The sequence below is a fragment of the Sebastes umbrosus genome, chromosome 5, assembly GCF_015220745.1.
Source record: "Sebastes umbrosus isolate fSebUmb1 chromosome 5, fSebUmb1.pri, whole genome shotgun sequence".
In the NCBI taxonomy this organism is placed as follows: Eukaryota; Metazoa; Chordata; class Actinopteri; order Perciformes; family Sebastidae; genus Sebastes; species Sebastes umbrosus.
This window is the reverse complement of record NC_051273.1, coordinates 2467358-2490108: the sequence shown is the minus strand read 5'-3', so window position 1 is coordinate 2490108 and position 22751 is coordinate 2467358. Positions and strand designations below refer to the sequence as shown.

Here is a 22751-nt window from a genome sequence, read left to right as displayed (position 1 = left end):
GACTGTTAAAATGTCCTTGAAGGAGAAAATGAACCTCTATCTGCTCAGTGATTCTGCAGTAAAATTCAAATGTTGGATCACCACATCCAAAAAGCAATGAATGAGGAATGAACCGTGTGAAAACAATAATAGGATGTGTGCCAACAGTCCTTTTCAATGCATTACTTCTCAGCCTAATAGAGCCACGGCACAAAGGAAAGAACTATTGAATATGGGTTTTATTTGTCGAGATAAGTGAGGGAGAGGCGAGCGGAAAAGAGAGAAAAAGGAAAGAGGGAGAGAGATTCCCAGCTTTGGGTGTGGCTGCTTGTGATAAAAAAAAAAGTCAGTCAGTGCAGACTCGTTTAAACCAGCGTTGCTTGTAAGTCTCTGTAGATTTCAGCGAAAGCAGAAAGGGAAAGAGAGGAAAAAGCAGGGGGAGAAGAAGGGGGAGCAAGAGATGGGAGTGCAAAAAGAAAAGAAGAGATATTCACAGAGGGAGCAAAGCAGAGAAAGAGATGGGAATGAAAGGCAAAGGGGGCCAGTAAGGTAACAAAAGAGGGGGTGAGGAGAGAACACAGAGGAGAGAAAAGGAGGGAGAGGAGAGGATGGAGAGCCGGTACGCGCTCTCTTGTATTCCCCACAGCCACTGCTTCTTTCATTGCCACTGTGTTTTTGGCATGCTGACATGTGCAGCGGCCTTCAGAGACTGTGTGTCTGCGTGTGTGTGTGTGTGCGCGCGTGCACGTATGTGTGTGTGCGTGTGTGTGTGTGTGTGTGTAGACGTCTGCACTGTCCTGCGTATGTTTGTGTCTGCCTGAAGTGTCTGTGTTTAACATGCAGCCTGATGGGAACTGTTTTTGCTCATTGCTTTCCCGCAGCCCAGGGAACCATCGTCTACTTCACTGCTGCTCTTCTCCTGTCTAGTCCTTTTCTTTCTCCTCTCCTCTCCTCTCTAGTCCTTTTCTTTCTCCTCTCCTCTCCTCTCCTCTCCTCTCCTCTCCTCCGCTGCGCCTGTGCCAACCAGGGTGTCCATTCATAACAGCTCGATGGCTCTGCTAGCAGCAGACTGCGTCGAAGATAACAGCACGGATTCTCGGACCAAACGTATGAAAATGTGATCGCAGCAACTCGTCCTCGGGGAGTAATGTGTGAATTCCAATGGCGACATTTCAGCGGTGTATGTGGGTGTGTGTGTGTGTGTGTGTGTGTGTGTGTACACTCACACACTCACCTGTGTGAATGAATGAGTATTTGCTTGTTTGTGTGGAAGCTGGTAATTATCAGAGTGTCTCAGAGGCATAAACACACACACACACACACACACACACACACACACACTCTTGTTCAATCGGAGGCGAGCCATTGTGCTGCATGTGCAGTCGCCGGATTGTGTGCGAGCAGTTACCTCACAGCTCTAATAGCAGGTTTCAGCAACGTCTGACTCAACAAACAGAACTCAATCACATGGGAACGCAAACCCATACTGTACACTTACATAATGCTAATGCATACACACATTACGCATAATACATTATTTAAACTATAATAACATCAACACATGTACAAATAGAAAATGAGACATGTTATTAAGGTTCACACAGACACACACACACACACACACAAATCCTGTTTGTACACTGGGGGTGTAGCCTAGAAAGAGCTGGAACCGGGCATTGAATAAAAGCCGTGGCTTTTTGAATGGCTGAGCACCACAAGAAAAGGGCTTAGCACCCAGCTTTGCCATTCTGTTTCAATAGCCACTGAGTCGCTCTCACAAACACATGCCCCCTCTCTCTCTCTCTCCCTCCCTCTCTCCCTCTCTGCCTCTGCCATTGTTTCTCTTAATACAGTCTCTCCTAATACAGTCATCTGCCAACATATCAGATCACCTTACAATGCACTTCCAGTGTGCAGCATGTAATGATCGTGTTGACTCTAATTAAAGATGGCTACTTCCTGTTCCGCCCGGAACAGCTGCCCGTGCGTCTGCATCGAGGGGCAAAGCCCCGATGCGGTCCGCATTTTCCGCATGCCAGCGGCTTCCAATTACTTTAAAACAGTTTAAAAAATACTGCGGTGGTAAGAGACCAAAAGCCTTTGAGGTTTGCTTGTTTCTTTTCTGCTTCTCCTCGGAAAACTTGCACAGACTGGATAAACAGAAAACAGAACCAAAATAGGAGCCGGGGACTACCCTATTAGCGTGGATTCCGGCTAGACGGCACTAAAAGCCGTCTTTTGGCTCATCGAGCAGCCGCTCATGATTTATGAAGATGTTGCAGGGTAATTATCAAGTCAATTATCACCGCCAGTCATGTTAATTTCCCAGGTATGCCCTCATTTACCTGTGAGGGAGAAAAAAAAAGGGTGGGAAAAAAAAGGAAAGGGAGTGGAAATGGCATATGGGGAATTTTAGCAGATGAGTAATTATTCTCTACCCCCACTGCCGTCACACACGCACATCATCGCACCCCCACTCCCCTGTCCTATCTTTTCAAAAGGAAGGATAAGGAGGACCAGGTGGCGAGCAGACCCTGCGGGCAGACTGATGCTTCGCACATCAGCTTGTTAAGAAGACAGAGGGCTTGTTACAGTTTACCTGCTTGCCCAGTCATTAGCCAGTCAGGTCAAATACGCAGAGAACAAAAGGGAGGTTAGGGCAGTTAAAGTCAGGAATGCAGCCCGCCAGGTCAGGGCTCTGCGGGCCTGTGTGACTGAGACACCGTCGCACGCACACACCCTTTCTGTTAGAGCCACGCAAATCCACATACACAAAGACATGATACAAGCACAGATATCTCTCTTTGGAAAGAGGAGCGGCGCTTTATGTAAAACAATAAAATGTAGCATGCGACATTACAAATACAAACAGGAAGAGGAACAGTGGCCAGGATGCACTCACGCACACCAGATGCTGTTTATATAAAACACTGGGCAAGGTAAACTGGGCAGGTCGTCTGGTATTTGTCATTTCTCTTTGGCTCACTAATCCTTTCTTCCTTCCTGTTGTTCTGTCTCTATTATGACGGAGTCTCTCCTTCACTACCACTCCCATTCTTCTCTATCATTTGCTCTTATACCCAGGTGTGTGTTGGCTGTGCTGGCTGTTTTAACAAACCAGCTTTGGAGTGAACTAGTTTCCATGCCTCAAAACCTTGGCAGCAGCGTTGCTCTCTTGCATGAGATAGCTGGATACGACGTCATTTCTTTTTTCACTCTCCGCACAACGGTTAATGGTCTATGATGACAAACAGCTGCGGATTGATTACCAAAAAGGGTTTATAGATTTATTTTGGGGACCGGGCTTTTATTTCTATTCTGCAGCAGCGGGCGGAGGCAGATTAATTAGTTTGTTTGTTATTTGGCATCATTAACTTAAAGTAAGAGGTGCAGGGCCGAGATCATTATTATTTATGGCTATTTTGTTTTTTCGATGCCACATACCCACAAATGGGCTGGGGGGAGATTAATCACGTTGATCTGTGTCGGAGTGGAAGCTCTCTCTCACGCTATCTGTGCGTCTCTCCCCTCCCCCCGCCGCCGAGATTCTCGTCGGACCCGCATTCTTAATCGCCACTGAGTTAATTAATCTCACACTTGGCTGCTGTAATAACTTGACTCGTTAGACCTCCTCTGTGCAAATGGACTTCGCCTCTTTAGCGGCTAAAAGCACCAGTAATGAGCCAGCCAGGAGAGAAAGAGATCCATAAAAAGCTTCGAGCATGGTCATGTCAGTGCCAATATCTGCTCGACCTTACATACATTACATTTACATTTTAGCCATTTAAATTACCTGCAAAGTGGCGTCTTGTAAGTGCAGCAGCACTGTGGAATAAGCTCCACTTTCTAGTTTGCAAGTGAGAAAATGCAAACATCCGCCACAGCATTCTGACAAAAGATGCAACACAACCTTCATGGGACTCTAGAGGCATGATGCAATTCCAAGGAAATAAATAAGAGTAGAGGAGAAGGAGAACAAGTTGTTGTATTGTATTAATAAATCATTAAAGCACCATGTTTATTTAAGGCATTGGAATAATTGCCCTAATTAACAAAATCGCTGCTGTGAAGATTGGCAACCTCCAACCTACAAAATACACGTTGCATTTTGTACCACACAGATTCCAGAAACCTGGCTGTATAACTTTATAGCACCCAGAGTGATTAAGTTTATGATGCAAAACAATAACTACATTTATATTGCAAGCAATACAAAACTTTAATCTACGATTTCAACGACATGATCTCAATGTGACGAAGGATTGTTTTGGTTTGTATGCTCATATTTACTCTTAAAAACAAATCAAGGGAGTGAAAGAGCGTAATGGCATTTGGTAGTTATTATTCTTTATGTACCACCTTTCAGCCGATTAGACTGTAAATAGGCGTTATCAGTCGCTGAAAGTCCCATAGATGTGGGTCAATAGGGGCCTACTACACCCACTAGTAGGTTTTATCATCTATTCACATGGTGAACTGTTGTAGTTGTATTGCCTAATCCTAAAGAAGTTGTAGTTTTATTGCCCAAACCTAACTGTTTGTGTTGCCTAAACCTAAAGAAGCCTTTTTGTTTGAGTTCAAAATGTGAGGTTTCATTCAGTTTTACGTTAGAACCTGTTGCTTTTAAGTTTTGTTATGTTTTTACAATGTAGTAGGCGTAGTAGGCTCCTAATGACCCACATCTATGGTGCTTATAGCAACTGAAAACGCCTGTTTAATGGCCTGATAACAGTCGAATCGAGTGTACCTTTATATGAAAAAGAAAGTGGATGTAGAATATTTGGGATGTAAATAAAAATGGGGATGACAATGAGAGGGGAAGTTAGAGCCTGTGGCATCCACACTCTACCTGTTCTCAGCCCAGCTCAGCATTATCTGGTCAATATCATGGTCAGGGATTGGTGAGGTCCCACACCTTATTACTTATTAATGTATTTAACCTATGGAGAAACCACTCGATAGATAGCCACAGCACAGAATCCGGGCTCTGGGCAATTAAAAAGAAATTGACGGACGGACGAACAGACATACACGGCTGCTGGGGTCCATATGGCGGGGGGCTTTCAGAGGCCCACTTCAATTACATAAAGACCTCTGTGCATTGGCATGACACACAGAGGGCCCCAGACAGCAACGCCAGAGAAAGAAGGGATAAATCATTCAGCGGTTAGCAGCACGCACACGCAGACACACATACATGCACAGAGTGGCAAGGACGCAAGTCCCAAAATGCAGAGGCTTCACACTTTCTCTAACACACAAACAGGAACTCGTCCTGTCATCGTCCTAGTAAGATGGATGTCTAAATAATCGCGCCATGATTACAGAACCGCTTGCATCACCGATCCGCGCTCAAGGACCCTCACACACTCCAGCAGGTCCAGTTTATGCCTGGACTCCTCTTTCATCAGAAGGTGTCCTGTTGTCCTTAAAGCACCTAAACCGCAGCATAAATCTAAGAGACAGAGGCCGGCCGTACATCAGGACAGGGGAGGAGGAGAGGGACGCTATCTAAACAGGAAGTGAGGAAGGTTGAAGTCTCATGGCTTGTCTGAATGATGTGGATGACAAATGAGGTTTGGGAGGAATTGGGGAGCTCTGGGTTAAATATCTAGCTTGTTTTTCCTCTATGGAAGATATATAGCGTAGATATTTCTCATTTTGTCTTCAGTCTACCTCTCCATCCCTCTGCCGTTCTCTTGGGAGACGTAGGAGGAATATAGGCTACCCTAGATAATGTATTATTCACCCTTCATTGATGTGTAACTAAAGCTGGCAGTTAGGAGGGAGCGGGGTGTCACCAATAACCCCCACACCGCCACTACCTACACACACACACACACACACGCACACGCACACGCACACGCACACACACACAGTAGCTGTAGCCACAAGGCCGCCAGGCACCCATTGATTTATGTGCTGACACGCATGTTTGCGCACATACATACACACACATCTCCCTGGATCTAAAACATGGATTTCCATCTTGATTGGTTGTGCATCTGTGAGTGTGAGTGTGTGTGTGTGTGTGTGTGTGTGTGTGTGTGTGTGTGTGTGTGTGTGTGTGTGTGTGTGTGTGTGTGTGTGTGTGTGTGTGTACGCGTGTACGTGTGTGTGTGCGTGTGTGCATGTGTGTGTGCTTGTGCAAGGACACAGAAGGTCATCGGGGAATTGCAACAGGACCACAGAAGTATTCTGGAGGTGCCACATTATCACCGGCAGACACCAGCAGCTGTGTGCGGCTGTGTGTGCGTGTGTGTGTGTGTGTGTGCATATGCAAGTATTGTGGTGTGCCAAACATCCTAGAAAACCAAATGTGGGGTCTGGTGGCTCGGGAGACAGAAAGGAAATAAATTAAAAATGCTATTTATATAAACAGAAGGGGAAGATGGTAAGTAGATTAAAGGGACAGGGACTGTGTCCATATATTTGCAGGGGTCATTGGTTAAAAAGGTCAAGTTCTATGGACAGTCAATAGTCAGTGTATACATTAACCTTTGCTGTTTTGACAGCCCACTCAGTTTTGAAATAATATTATCTGGATAATGTGATTACCAGAGAGGCTGATGGGATAAATTATGCCAGACTGAAAAAGCTACAATCATGGGCTCAACATGTGTTTTTAACGCACATCTATGTGCACATCCAGGTAAACACAAATTACATTAATCGTGTTTGGCACCCGGGTTGGCCAAGAGAGGCAATAGTTAACTTTCTTCACAACTCCCCCAAAAGTTTCCCCACCTACCCACCTGCCTCATTGTGATCCTTATAACACAGCCTCTGGCCAACTTAGCTAGTTAAAAAATAACAACCCCAATGTTTATGCCTAAGCTCGCCCATTAGCACAAGTGTTCAGCTGGGTTCACTTCTGTTGTGGCCCGTGGCGATACAATCTGAAGGGAATACACAACAACGAGGTGCAAGTTTGCTTTCCTCCCCGGCGACTGAGGACACGGGAAATGAGATGCGCCAAAAATATCAGTATGTTTCCATGCAGCTCATGTATGTGTTCCATCTACCTTTGGACACACAAATACACGAGCCAGACCTCTTGGTGGTCCGTGTTAGCTAGGTGGGTTTGGTAACGCTCCAACCGCAGGGTGTGGATCAGCACTGACCTGATTAGTCATCGTCCTGACCCTGAACCAGCCAAAGCGGGTAGAATACAAATGAATCTCCACGCAGGGCCGCTGGCCAGTAAATCTGACTCTGAGTCGGGACCGGTGTTTATGGGATCCAAACCGCACCACACAAGGCCACAGCGGATGGGCTCACTGACCCTGAACGGTGACTTCATTGGAAGGAAGGGAAAAAGGCTTTTGGGCAGGGTGTTTGCAGAACTGATTGGTAGTTACAGTGATTATAAGTTATAGTAATGATGTCATGCTACTGGCGCACTTCACTCAAAAAGGTGTTGTAGTCAACAGTATGCATCTGTTGTTTTTCCTGTCCCTGTTTAACAGACGATATCAATAAATCACGGCGGAGTTAAAACTGCAAAGCCCTCGCTGCTCTGGGAGAACGTTAATATTTCACCAACATGAAGCCTCCCGTTCTGCTCCTTCTGGTTCTCTTCCCCATCTAATGACTGCCGAGGCTCAACGCATCCGGGCTGCTCTATTCTTGGGTTAATGAACAGGTGAGAAATTACTTAGACAGACGGAGATGGAAATTGATTTTTTTTAAGTGTTGCCTCATTATCCCATGTGGGGCACTTTATCCAGTACCACGGAAACACAACACCAGACAACACCAGTGGGTTGTGTAACGTCAAGGTCATATATGGGTGTTATGGGTCCGTGTGTGGGCATTGACAGAATGGGGGGAGTCAGTGGTCTGGATTGAGATTGTATGGATTGTCTGGAAAGCAGGGCCATTAGTGAGGGACTAATTAGGGGAGACCAAGTGGTCTCCAGCACCGGTCGAAGCCAAGATTCATAAATAAGTAAGTGCGGGGGCAGCTTGGTCGCTTAATTAACAAAGCGTGAAAAAAGGGCGTGAATCCCAAGAGGCACCAACCCAATCTGGTTGCAAGGGTGGGCTATCGGCAGCGATCCTGTCGATCTTGGTGGCATTGATTGATGGCGAGCCAAATTGAATCTCTAATCATCACCACCGTTTTAGCTCCTGCACCCCTGGGGATTTACAGAGGCCAAAAGTGGCACAGGGGGTAATGCTCTTGTATCCCGTTCCTGACACTAGTGGCATAAACATCACAACCCCCCCACACACACACACACACAACCTTTCTCTCCATCTCACTCATCCCCATCTGCCCAGAGGTTATCTGACCCCAGTGTGTGTTCTCGCTCTCGCTTTCATGTCTCTGCCGATTGTTTTCACACTCTAAGCTGTTTGGCTGAGGTATTTAAAACCCAGACACCTCACACGACTCCCACTTAGACACCCTCTACTCACCCACCTAAAGCAGCATATTGCATTACAGCCCACTGAGGCACTCTTGTCTGTCTTTTTTGTAGCCGTTCCTTTGCTTCGCTAATCTTTTTTTATTGTCCAAGCTGACAGGCAAGGAGCATGTTTTGTGGGAAAAAGCCGAGGGCGACATGTTGAAAGAAAAGTGCCTGTCAGACCTGTCATGTCAGGGAAACAATTTCGGTCAGTGGAACGAGAGGAGATGACGTGAATTTGCAATGCCTTTCAACTGCAGACTGTCTCCCTCCATGCACGATAGGGGAAGTCCTCTTGACAGTCAAGACCTTATCAAGTAGGAGGCAACAAGAAAGGGTCTCCGGGCAGTAAATAGCATCTGTCTCCCGGCTGCTTACTGTCAGTGTTGGGAGTTTGATATCACAAGGGGCGTGAGATAACAGGGAAAGGAAAATAATACCGCAATTAGGACCTTACTGTAACTGTGATAAGCTGCGGTCACAGGAGAGGGAAGTGAAGAGGGGCAGAGGGCAGAACGGCGGACAAAAAGGATGGGATGGAAGAACAAAGGGCGGGAATGACAGTTAAAGAGACGGGGCGGAGGATCATAGACTGAGAGCAAGGCTGGGAAAAGGGACGAGGCCAATGAGAGTGACAGGGAGGTGAAGAAAGGGAAGGTAAACAGCACATAAAAGGAGGCTTTGTCTGTAGAGGGTATTGCTTAATGCACCTTTTTTTTGGTCGAAAGCCTTTAACCTTTGGGTTCTTCCTCTTTGGCAGGCCGGAGCGCCAAGCTGTCTGGCTGGCACAAAACACGCAGGCCCCTTGAAGTTGGTGGTACCTGATTAACCACCACTGCAGTTATAAAAGCCCAGACTTCCTCTAATACAATGGCAATAAAATATATTGGTCCATATAAATCAATGCCCATGTGAGCCAAAGGTAAACATTGCCACTCTATTAAAATGAAACCAAATGTTGAAAAGTGACACCACGCTTTGTTCCCGTTGATAACCTCGTTTAACGAGGCTTTGAATTTAACCGTGAGCAGGTAATAAAAGCCCAATGTTCGGCTGTTGGTAAGCTTGCAATCACAGCTCATATTATTAAATCTGTGTTTACTCGCTCGCCTTCTGTTTCACCCTCTGCCTTTTGTTCAACTCTAATTATTTCGTTACATCTGCCATTGACTCAACCGCTCTGACACTATCGGAGATTGCATCTTGAAATCGTCGCACAGTGTTTCCATTGATCTGCACTGGCTCGCTTGTCAGATTCATTAAAAAAAAAACGCTGGCAGATTCCTTCCAGACTGCATCAAAAAGCCTAGAGACCTTTCATCTGGGACCAATGTGAGTGTGTGTGCAAGATACAGAGACGTATGAGGGTAAAGGATAGTGAAAGGCACTGGTGGAAAGTCTTCCCAGACACAGTCCTGTAGCTGGGAGGAAGCTGCATGGTGTGAGAGTGGAGACGTGGTTGGTGGGCAAGCGTCCAAGTCAGGAGATTACACTTTCTCTGCTCAGATGGATCTCACCATCTCAGGACCTACTGCTGCTCTGTTCCTCCGCTCCTCACACTCCTTCCTCCTCTTCTTCCGCCTCCTACCTGTCCTCCTCCACTCCTAGACATAATTGACCTTGGCTCCCTGCAACCTCTGGCCTGCATAGTTGCTTCTCTCAACACCTTTTGAAATGAACTGGCTGGCCAATAAACAGAACTAAGTGGCTTTTGAAAATGAAAACCCCTCCCTCTCTCTCGCCTCCCTCTCTCTCTTTCTCACTCTGCATGGCTTCTCACACACACACACACACACACACACACAAACATACACAGCTCCAACTTTGAGGGGCTTTAATAACTGATAACCTTTCTGACTTTGACTCGGTAGGTGGTGGAGCAGAGCGTGGCGAGAGTTGGACGCCACCGTACACATCGCTCACCTCAGCCAAGCTAGAGGTTCAAACGCCAGAGGCGGGCGGGGCGGTTTATTATACCTCACGGCCAAGAAGGGGGCATCCCTGGAAGCGAAATGAGCTTCCACCTGGCTGAAATCCGGCCTTCCTGTGATGTTGGAATCCACAGTGCTAACACGCTAGCCTCACTAAAGGTAAAAGGAAGGTCAGATGCCATGTCTAAACTCGAGGAGAAGACGTCTTGCCTTCTTGATCTTTCTTTAATCCCTTCTCTCTCTTTCATTTCGCACACACACGTGCACACCGCTGCTACACACCATCAAAACGCTATATTTCTCGGGGAAGCAAAGAAAGGATAAGAAATGAGGAGTCTTTGAACTGCCTGGATGTTTCAAGCCCCTTCTTCTCCTCTCGATCTCTGAGCTCCCCTGCTGCTCTGTTGGGACGGGGAGAAAGGGGGCTGATCGATGGGGTCTGACAGCAATGAAATGAATGGAACCAGCTGATTGATTCATTAGCAGAGGAGCGAGTGGCTGTGGATGTGCATGTGGGCTCTGCATGACCCTAAGAAGGGTGCGTGTGTGAAGACTTGGCGGGGGCTTGTGTGCATGTGTATTGGGCGGAGGTAATGTGTGCATGCGTGTGTGTGTACGGCTGTGAGATTAAGCAACTGTCACCATTCATGTGTGTTAAGTGTGCGTGTGTGTGTGAGTTGGGAGGTCAGAAGGGATTTCCATAGGGTGTGAGAGGGGAAAGGGAAGCTGTTTATGGCCTGACTTGGCACAGAGGGAGGGGGTCAGCCTATATTGTCCAGTGCTTTTATCTGGCTCATTGCAATTAGTCTCTCACAGCACCCGTTGTCAAATCCATGTTGAAATCACAGCTAACAACCGCCACGTCACGTGTGCACACTAAATATATGTAACATATTTGAAATTGCATGATATATGTATGAGTTAGGGCTGTCAATCGACTAAAATATTTAACTGAGATTAATCGCTTGATTGTCCGTGATTAATCGCAAATTAATCTTTAAAATTGTTTATTTTTTTTTAAATGTATGTGTTCAAAATGTACTTTAAAGGGAGATTTGTCAAGTATTTAATACTCTTATCAACATGGGAGTGGGCAAATATGCTGCTTTATGCAAATGCATATATGAATTTATTATTGGAAATCAATTAAAAACACAAATCAATGACAAATATTGTCCAGAAACCCTCACAGGTACTGCATTTAGCATAAAACAATATGCTCAAATCATAACATGGCAAACTGCAGCCCAACAGACAACAACAGCTGTCAGTGTGTCAATGTGCTGACTTGACTATGACTTGCCCCAAACTGCATGTGATTATCATAAAATGGGCATGTCTGTGAAGGGGAGACTCGTGGGTACCCATAGAACCCATTTACATTCACATATTTTGAGGTCAGAGGTCAAGGGACCTAGTATGTCGTTGGTACTAATGGATTCTTTAGGTTTTGTAGTTTCATAGGATGTCAGTATCTACACTCTAGCTTTAAAACTGAGCCCGATAGAATATAAAATTACAAGTTGTGTTAATGCATTAAAGAAATTAGCGGCGTTAAAATGAATTTCCGTGACGTAAACATACAATATTAAGGAAGAACAGATTATATGAGGACATAATGAAAAAAATCTTGTGTAAAATAGAACTTAAAAAATGAATATGCTCAACCAGTTGCAGTTGATTGCATCTTACCATCAAAAGGAAAAAAAGTCTGCTGGAGAACAGACTTTCTGTGTGAACTGACTGAAGCTGATGGCGAACCCACAGGGTGGCCTCGCTTCCCCTCCTCTGTCTGCTGCTGAAAACACACATCGCGAGTGTATCTGTGTCACACTCACACACACGCACCACTTTATAGCCCTCTGCCACCTACCGCTCCACCAAATGGACAGGTGTTGAGGCCATCTGAGTAACAAAAGACCAAAAGCAACACCTCCGCATTTGCCAGATTGCCCCCGTGAAATGCTCGCCTTAATAATAGCCGGCGAGGCTTCTTGACCTTCCTCTCCGTTGCCCTCTAAATATTGCACTCACTTATACATAAAGTTACTGTGCCATTCCAACTTGAGCTGAGGTTAAATAAATGCTCCTCCTCACAGCTGGCAGTGCCTCCAGGAGGCTGCAGCGTGGAACCATGGGGGATTATGTAGATGTCTTGACAAAAGGTCACGTGTGATTGGCGCCGCTGCCACTGTTGAATTCGCCGTGTGTGAGCTGCGCGGAAGAAGAGAGTGGGGTTTAAGATGTTCAGAGTGAATTTGGTGCGCTGTTGATAAGAGAGCAGGGGTCTGGTTAAACCTGCTGCTGTTCTCGAGGAGACTAAAAAAGGAAGGGGAGAAATATTTAATAGAAGTGGGGGAGCCCTCCTCTTGCCTGCGGGCCTTTTGAAGTGTAGATGAAGTGCAGGTGGCGAGTGTTTTTGACACCGAGGATGAGAAGTGGGGTGGAATAAGGTGTAATAACAGCCATCTGCAACACTGTGCGCAGGAACATTCACACATATAGACCCCTTACGAAGTAAAATATACACTCTTGTCCTCACACATGCATTATGGGTAATTACAACGGACATTTGAGCCCATCACATCATTCATGAGCTCAGCTTTTCCCTTGAAGCCGTTCCTATCATCACATAGACTCACTACGATGTTTGAAAATTAGCAAAAGCTGTTTTCCTGCTCTTGAAGGCCTGGAGCTATAGCCCCACCATCAACCACCCAGCTACAGTTAAACTCAACAAAGCAATCTCTCTTTTCTTCTGATATTTAACAAGACCGACTACGGCTGAAGCCAGGTGATGTGGCCTTTCTCCCCCCTCAAGGCACACGATTTTACAGCGGCGTCCACTCTCAACACAGATGGCTATTTTTTTCCAAATATCAAAGATCTCTTTCTGCTCCATCGGCAAAAAAAAATTGTTACAAGAGTCTGTAGCTCGTAAAGAAATGGGTGGGAGGAGGCCCTGAAGTCTACTCCCCCAAACTCCACCCCGTGTTCCTTCGATTATCCCTGCTTCTTCGGTGCTCGCCAAGTAGCAAGCAGCTTAATGTGCCGTCACAGGCTCCCGAGTCACCCTCTCATAACTGCCCTGATCTGCAGGCTGGCCACGCTGACAGAAAGAAGTCAAGCGAACACCTCTGACCCAGTCTCCAACTGTGCTGTTGACCTGCTCTGTTTGTGCGAATGTTTATGTTTGTCAACGAGCCGTGGAAAGTTGCCCTCTAAATATACACATCCTCTTTCAGAGTATTTTTATTCGCCGCTGGAAAAGGATAACCCCTGGAGCTTGATTGTGTTAGAAACTGCTATTGTTGAGAAGGAACAAGACTAGCCTTCAAAAGCCTCCAAATCCCACCTCCCTTCCCCCCCCTCCACCACATGCCCTCTGGATAGGGGTCACAGGACGTGGGTGGAAAGCACAGCAGGTCCCTAACTCACTTTATAATCTGGACATTTTGACACGTGGTAATTTCAGCTGCACTTTATGGACATCCGGTGCAGACAGCACCTATAAAACGCCATCTCTGCCGGCCATTAATATTATGTCAAACATTTCATCAGTATTTTGAAAGCCGTTAATATCGTTCAGTAAGGACCAAAGAGAGGGAGGAACATCCCCGTCTGAGTCAGCTGAGCAATGTGAAACACCCATCACACATCCGCACATGCACACTCACACTATAAAACTTTCATATGCCGTGCTTTCCCATAGCAAAAAAAAATGGAACAGGTTCTGAATAAGACATTTAGGTAGTACTGGGGCGTGAAAATGGTCCGAAACCTTTGAGCGAAAGCTTTTAAGTAACCTTAATTCTTATTAATCGCATACCTCCGGCCACTACGCTACAAGGGCACCGACTGCGCATGTGTGGAACTCGTCCTCCAATCGGACAGACAGACAGAACCACTAGGCGTCCGTGGTGTCCGCAGCTGTCTGTGTACGCGTCTGCTTGGGAGTATATCAGGGGCGTTAGTTAGAGTAGAAGGCGTGCCATGACATACTGAACCCCCAGCAATACACACACACAAACAATCCCCCAGTAACCTGCCAAACACACACACTCCTATACCCCCTACATGTACCACCCATCTTGCTCTCCATGTGAGTGCAAAATCTCTCTTTCTCTCACTCCCTTTCACTCCCTGTGTGTGTGTGTGTGTGTGTGTGTGTGTGTGTGTGTGTGTGTGTCTCCCTTGTTCTGCTCGGCTGACTCCAGACACCAGCAGTGTGTCTGTGCAGTGAGTGGGCCCAGACACATTCGCCCTCCCTTGCTCGCTCTCGACAGTGGGTGTCAAAGACCTGCGATCCCACAAGGCCCCTCTGTCGGACGCCAGGATGGACTGCACACACAAACTCCATATTGAAAAACGGGCATACGACGCACGCGAACCGCATACATTCGCACATACAGATTTGGAAATTATCCGGGAAATATACAACCGTCATAAAGCCGACAGTATCTGCTTTATTTTAATTTGACTTCTTGAATCAGCAAAGACAAGTTATAACTTAAATTCACCTCAAACACATTTTTCTCTAACTGTGATCACAGTTATGTCACGTAATTGGTGTCACTTCACAATGTCATATGAAAGACTGTTAAACTATTTGGAGTATTAGTGACCTAGAGTTGTTTGCTATTATGCACATACTGCATATACATAGCCGTTGACATTTATATCAGCTGAAAAAGACTGTAAACTAACACTAATAACCTACAAAACATATTGTATTACCGTAATAATAATATGCTTGCACTCATATTTCTCTAACAGTATCATTTGGCTGCTGGTTTTATATTCTGTTCCTGTCGATCCTGTTTTGCGAGCTCCAAACGCTAAGCGAGAACTGTCAGTACGTTATGAAGCCCTGAACAAATACAGTAAAACGGACGTGACTTGACGACATCCCCGGTGTCAGATTTTGTCTCGTCTTCAATAAAGACTCCACAGTACTGAGTTCACAACGTCCCTATTTTCAAGCGGTCATCCTGCCTCGTCCACTTCCTGGCGTGCGAAGGCCCCAGCAGGCCTGACACGGCTGTTTGCTTGCCTACATGTGAAATTCCAGCTCGGTGAATCTTTCCCCGCCGCCATATGAGCCGTGAACTATCAGTCGGTGCACAAGAGCGCTCCCGCAGGCCTGTTGCATCTGTAAAGTCTGTCAGCTCTGCTTCTCTCTGGGTCTCTGATCCAAATCCGCCCCATATCCCAACCACCACCTCGCAGCTAACCCCCCCAATACCATCCCACCCCGACTCACCAACATGTCGTCATCCACTCCCCCCTTCTTCCTGAGCGCCTTACGCCAATCTGAACCTAAGTCAGTGTGCATCTGTTCAACATGGCTGCTGCCTAGCGTATGACCTACCGACTGGCTGCGTTCCCTGTCGAGGTCAATACACCAGGACACCGCTGAGGGTGATGGACGACGTTTTCACGGTTTCCTGTATTCATTTAAATAAGTGCTTATCTGTGAATGTTGAGATGGATCTACATTGTTGTGCCAATTTCTTGCTCTGAAGCGAGTATTAGAAATTCAAATGCACTATCAATAGGAAGGGTAGTTTGATAATGTATAGGCAAAAATGATTTATTGGATTTATTTATAAATGTGGATACACTTTATAGTAGGTTGTACAATAATAATAATAATAATAATAATAATACGGTGGAATAATTTACATTATTATTATTATTATTATTTATATTGATTTTAATTTTATTTTTGTATTATTTTTGTGAATAATTTACAATTCCCCCCACTAATAAATTGAATTACTTGATTTTATTTTTTTAAGTCTAAATTCTTAGTTACAGGCAATTTGAATAATAATACAAAAGGGTATTATTATGAATTATAAATATAATATAAACATGTATTTAGTCATAATAATAATAATAATAATAATAGTAATAATACTAATAATAATCATCATTATTAGTATTCTTATTCTTATTCTTATTATTAAATTATTAAAATAAAATAATAATAAAATTGTTGGAAACCCTGTGTGCCCAATGTGCATTAGCGACTATTGCATGAGAAGCGAGGTCATCCTTCACCCAGCCAATTGATTGAGGACGCATTGATAAATAACCTTATGAATTGGTAATTGCTCCCAGCAGGAAGACAGCTAGTCAGTCTCCCGCCTCACACCTGATTCTGCGGTTTTAAAAGGCTGAGCAGCTCTGATCCTCTCGATCAATAAGTCCGCATCAATTCACACTACTTTAAACACTCCTGCTGTGTTGTGTGAGTGCGTCTACGCGCACGAATCTGTTTACATCTCTACCAGAATATATCTTATCTTATAATATCTTAGTCAGTTTTTATTTTTAAAAAAAATGAGAGATAGATAGATTGATAGATTGATAGATTGTTCTGACCTCCTCGGGAATGATCCATTAGTAGAATTGCCAGAATGACTTTGCTTTTATTTTGCAAATTCCCTTTCACGCCTCTTCAGCACGTTTCCACTCGGCCCTTGAATGACAGAGCCACTAACAGTTCCCTTTGTCACTTCTATTGTGACCCTAAATACATTTGTTCAGTCAATTTGCTTTTGAATGTTGTGTAGAGGAGTAAAGTGTAACATGGCAGCTCCACTGTGGGTCCTGCTCGGGTGCAGGCAGGCCACACATGACTGATGCTGCTGCGCTCTTATAAATAAAGCCTCTGCATGGTGAATGAAGGAAGGCCTTCGGACAAAATGGCCCCATTACTCCCGTCATCAGTCATGTTCATTGAGTTTCAGCGAGACGCAGCTCGTCCCAAACCTATAAAACGAGCCACATTAGATTGTGTGCTTTTTTATAAATATAAAAAAGAACAAATATCAAACAAAGAATATTTCTTTGAAAGTCATTAAGGGTGAAAAAACACATAATTTGAGCATTTACTAGTATTCCCTTTAAAAAAAGTAAAATCACCTCACTTACATTTTATTTTACGCACGTTTATATTTGTGGGAATGTAATTTACGCATATTTTTTCTGACGAAACATTCCCTCTCTGCGTCCAAGACTATTTTTTATTTGTATTTTTATTCTTAAATTAACATATTTTTGGTAAGGGCATTTTTTGCCTGATGATCTCCAAGTGGAAATAATACTTTACAACCACTTTTTAGGATTTGCCACTGCTTCACTGCCAATGAATGTCTGATAATATTGATAATAAAATAATGATATGGTGATGGGACGTCCTCTGCTAATGAAAAAAGATCAGGAAGAGAATAAATCATGGAGAGAGAGTTTTGATGAGAAAATGTGCCAACTGCAAAACAGGCACAGGAAAGCTCCTGTGGAGGTGTGATCTCACCCACATAAAAACATAAACATGTGCGCTTCAAAAGGTCCTGCTTGTGCGTAATCACTCCACGAAATGCACCGCCATAAATAGAAAACACACACACACACACACATGGTGGGGGAACCCTGAGCTGCCACCATAAAAAGACCATTTGTCTTTAGTTTAGACTGCAAAATTATTCCAGGTGGAGAGTTGTTCAACTGGAAGTCGTCGTAAGAGGTTTGGGTTTTTTGGCACAAAGGGGCTGAAGTTCTTGTCATAATAAATACGCGCAAAAACTTTTTTTCCAAGCCTATTCAGTTGTGGCACTTAAACTGGGACCCGGAGGACGTTTGTTCACCTGAAACTCCCTGCAAGCTGCTAGAGTCTATAGAATAAGACACAGTGATATATCTTCTGTCAACAACAGGGATGCATAAAGACAATAAACTCAGATAAAACAGCATCGAAGTGGGTGTAGCCTCCTGCATATCATTATGGTGCCTATTTCCATGCGTTTTTTCTCCCTCCATCACAAGTAATTTACACCGAGGAGTAACCACACCGCCTGTGAGCTACACAGGACTGTCATCGACGCAATTTGTCTCCTCAGCTCACTGATAGCTGCACTTCAACAGCCAAGGCCTTTTCCACCCACTGAGGTTCCTCTGAATAAACTGGCCTCACGTGCAGCGTCGCATCGATCCATGCACTTCTCAATGTTTTGCAAAAAAAACAAAAACATAAATAATTTCACTTTCTAATGAAAATAACTGAAGTGGAATTAAAAAGAGGTCGTGATCCTCAGACAATTAACACATTAAATATACATTTGAATTTCTATCAGATTGAGATTTTTAAGCATTGATGTGTTTGCAGCCACTGAGTGCTCAGGGTTTAATGGGCCTCATAATTAAATAATTAAAAGCAAACTATATTTACAAGATTAAAAAGCATTTGGTTTAATCATTATATGTCGATTTAAGGAGCAGATGTGGGCAAACAAAAGAGGGAGAAAAAAGAAGAAAATGAATTCATTATAAGGAGCATTTCTCTGAGTTTATTGTCTGTATGCATCTCTGGATGGGACCCAGAGAGACGCACGGCTGGGCCGGGGGAAACTTTCCCCACCAGGACTCTTGCTTCTCTCTAAATCGACTGATATCCCAGAAAAAGAAGTCCCAGCAGCGGCCATAAATCAGCCGGCTGTATTAAAAGCTTTGGTAAACCCCCAGCCAGGTCAGTCGGGTACAATTTATGGAATCACTTACGCAGGGAATATATTGTCCTAACGAAATACATCAACTTCAAGCCTGTGCACAGCCAACTCGCTGCCATTGTCAGGAAAACACCTCTACCTTTCTCTCTCTTTCTCAGTTTCTCCTCTCTCTCTCTCTCTCTCTCTGTCTGTCTCTCTGTATCTACCTCTGTATCGCTCCAACTTGTGCACAACAAGAATCCACTCATCCATTCAAGCCATGTGTTTTAAGTTCCCAACTGAGGTCCTGTGGTGACCTACAGGGGTCACAGAGGACGGTCCAGGGGGGGTCCCTGCATGGCAAAATAAAGAACTACAATTTCAAAATAAATTTTGGTTGAGGAGAAGCTGGTGTTGGGAAATTGTAATGAAAGCCATACATCCACAGAGTACTACAAAGTAATTAATCCAGTACTTTATTTATCATTAAAGTGTGATTGGTGGTTGAAATAGAAGATCTTTATTGACTCTTATCACAGGCTGCCTCAGGTCAGCTCTGTTATTTAATAACAAACCTTATCAGACAAGCTTTTAACACTGTTTTCACCCATGTGTGTGTTTTTTTCTTTTTACGTCTGGTCCTGACAGAAGAAGCAGCACCGTGAAAAGCTACTTAGTCAGAATGCTCATTGCATGTATATAGAGTTCAATAAGTAAGACGTGTAATCTTTTCTCAGGACCGACTGTAACAGACCATCATGGTTTTTTTCAAATGTTCTCAAAAAGTAAAGTTGAGATATCGACTTGAATCAAACGCAGACAGAGTGCGCAAACATAATCTTCATGTTTTAATTATTTAGTTTTGTTGATGTTGAATAAGTAACACGACCTCTGTATAAATTAACGTTTCCTTTCAGCGCAATGCTTTCTGTATACACTTTAGTCGTTTCACTCCATATGTAACTCCTATATATATATATTTATTTATATATATATATATATATATATATATCCTCCTGGGAACCGAGTTAAAAAAAAGTGTCTTCCAATTACTTTTTAATCAGACTTTTTTTTGTGATTTCCTTCTTATTTAGGGTTAAAAGAAAATCTTAACAATTTAGGCTTGTTACACTTTATTTGTATTGTCCACTGTATAGTGGACTACTGGACTCTTTCAGTGTGAAAAGACTAAACAAATGAACAGATTATGGCTGTAGAGTGATATTAAACCAAGAATACATTCAAATTGATTAAAAAAACAACACACACACACACATGCCATATCACTGGAAAGCCCATGATGTCCTCTTTACAATACACCAGGGGTTGATAGAGTATAGGTCAAAAGAATGCATGTGGACAAAATGTCCACTACAGAGGACACATGTCAATGGGCTGGGTCTCAGGAGGACATATATATATATATATGTATATATATATATATATATGCAGCCTTTTCACTGTATAGCTGGCGTTTTATTCCAAAGCAAGTAGAAAATTGTCAAGAAAAGTAAAAGTTGCCTAGAAAACTAACTAGTCCTTTTAAAGCCATGACAGACTTGTTTTAAGGAAGACAATAATGTTAAGACAGTGCGGACAGGTCGAGAAACAAGCCGAGAGAGAGAGAGAGAGAGAGAGAGAGAGAGAGACGTTCACTGAGCCAGTGTGGCCCACTGTCCTACTTTCCTACTGGCACCAGCAGCCTGCCTGTTCTCCAGCATTCACAGTTCAAGCTTTAGGCCCCTTTCAACCTTATTTCCACTCTTCCTTATTCTTGTTTCCCCCCATAAACTGAGCAGAGTGAGACATTCCATAATGTAGGAATAGAGAAAGGAATAGTAGAAGAAGAGTGGGGCACTGTTATAGCTCTATACCTCGCTGGGGGGGAAAAACAAGACAGCTAGAATTTCCCATCGATTTTACGCACGGCAAAACATCAACACTCAGCTTAAAACAGATGGCTTTGTTATTGGAAGCAACTGTTTAGAAAAATACAACTGTAAATAAACAATCGATGCCACTTTATAGGAAAAAAACATGAAACGAAAAATGATACAGAGATAAATTAATTTGGCTTTATTTACTAAATAGCATTTTTGCGTTTCGGAGCGTTTTTTTTTTTTTATTTGAAAGATCATATATCATATAACCAAATAGACAATTAATGTTTTTTTGAGTGTATACTTTGACCTCAAACTGCCAGTCCACATGTCAAAAGGCCACACACTCACACACACAGCCCTAAAATACACGCAGCCGACCTGAGGGAAAGTGTCTGGAGAGAGAGAGGTTGGGGGGGGGGGTGACTCCCTGGTGAGATACAGTGAGGAGCTAATTTCCTTTAAGTGACGAAGAAAAGCACCAGCAGTCGGCAATAGATGGTGTTAACAAAAAAAAAAACAATCCACAACTATACCATTGAAATGGATGAGCTTTCCTTTGACGCGCATTACAATACATTGTGTGTATTGAAAAAGCTGCACCGGCCACCACACAGCGCTCAGCTGCGTAAAGCCAATAATGCCATTAGTGATCTCTTAAAACAAGCCAGATGGCCACTTAGAAAATGAAACGTTACTTTTAATTCGGTGATGGTAAAAAAAAAAAGAAAGAAAAGAAGAATTTGGGTATATGGACTATTACTACTACTATACAGGAGCCTCACCCGCTGCGGTGCCCAAACTCTGAGAGAGAGGGGTATGCTGGCTCGGAATAAAAATCATCTTTAGGCATCCTGCAACGCAAAAAAACACCAAATGAAAAATGAGATTTCTTACCTTCAACGGCAAACACCATGGGCAGCAAGAGGCTGCATAAAAGCAGAAAGTAATCCATTGTCATAAAGCAGTCAGGTCGGACATGTAAATAGACCCAGAGAGAGGGAACACAAGGGTGATCCGACGCTCCACGCACCCAGACCCAGTAGTCCCAGTCCCAGACCCAGTCCCAATAGTCCCAGTGGTGTCAAGCCTCCAGGACCAGAGTTACCCCCATTCACCAAAACGCGTAAAGGTGAGCGTTTGGGAGGAAATAACACCCTGCGCAACGTGCGAATATAGCAGCAGCTCCTTCTCGATTTTCAGTGATCTCCAACCTTATTATTCTTATTAAACCAGAGAAAAGGCAGCAAGTCTTCCAGCAGTCCCTTCCTCTCGCATTCAGCTGAAAACAGGTAGTCCAGTCCGCGCGGGCACCATCCAGGGAGAATAATTCCCAGCAGTATTTTCGTTGTTAGTCAATAAGAGGCGAAATAACAGCGAGGAGATCCCCAAAAGACTTTCTCTGTTTCTCTGTCAGAAGAGCCGCACTTGTGTCAGAGAGCCATGGTGTCCTATTATACAGTCCAGAGCCGGGCATGTGCGCGCTCACATGCGTCCACGATGATCAAGAAGAAGAAGAAGAAGTGGTATTCCTGCAGTGAAGAAGAAACAGCCGCGCGGTTAATAGATCAGATATTATTTATTCCCTGAGAGCGAATTTATCAGCTCTGGCTGCTGCTTGTTTTGCTGGGTTGGACCGTCTGCTTCGCTCGGCTCGTGCACTGGAATGAAGAGCACGAGCTGGTTGGAGGAATAACGGAAGAGAGAGAGAGAGAGAGAGGGAGGGGGGGCACCAGGAGGAAGAGGAGGAGGAGGGTTTACTGTTGGAGCAGCTGCATTGAAAAAATGTCTACCTTGACAATCATTTAGTCTCACATTTATTATCAAAAATCAAAAATCACTGTCTGTTTAAAACAAGGGCTGCATTCACAACATGTTTATTTATTTATCAGTCTTTTGTTTCAGACAGCATCTTCTTTTTCTCAAGACATTTGATTTATAACATTTCTGTGACCAAAAATAGAATATTTGTGGAATAATTTTACGCAACATTTTGAATTATATCTTCACTTGAATATTGCAAACCAAGCTTTAAATTAATGTCTTAATTGTGAT

General features: G+C 44.0%; 1 protein-coding gene and 1 long non-coding RNA gene across 12 annotated transcripts in view; one reads left to right on the top strand and one right to left on the bottom strand.

The window, feature by feature from the left end:
• Positions 1–22380, bottom strand: part of LOC119488331 (ephrin type-B receptor 3-like) — a 64206-nt gene extending 41826 nt beyond the window's left edge. For all 11 annotated transcript variants that reach the window (XM_037769893.1, XM_037769902.1, XM_037769896.1 and 8 more), the window contains exon 1: positions 21594–22380. In XM_037769893.1, the coding sequence (XP_037625821.1) occupies positions 21594–21657 (64 nt within the window). In that variant the 5' untranslated portion in view covers positions 21658–22380. The remainder of the gene's footprint in view (positions 1–21593) is intronic.
• LOC119488333 lies at positions 4553–20116 on the top strand. Its single transcript, XR_005206936.1, has 3 exons — positions 4553–4563; positions 15246–15255; positions 19881–20116. It is a non-coding gene; the product is annotated as an uncharacterized LOC119488333 (long non-coding RNA).
• Positions 22381–22751: the final 371 nt, after the last annotated feature.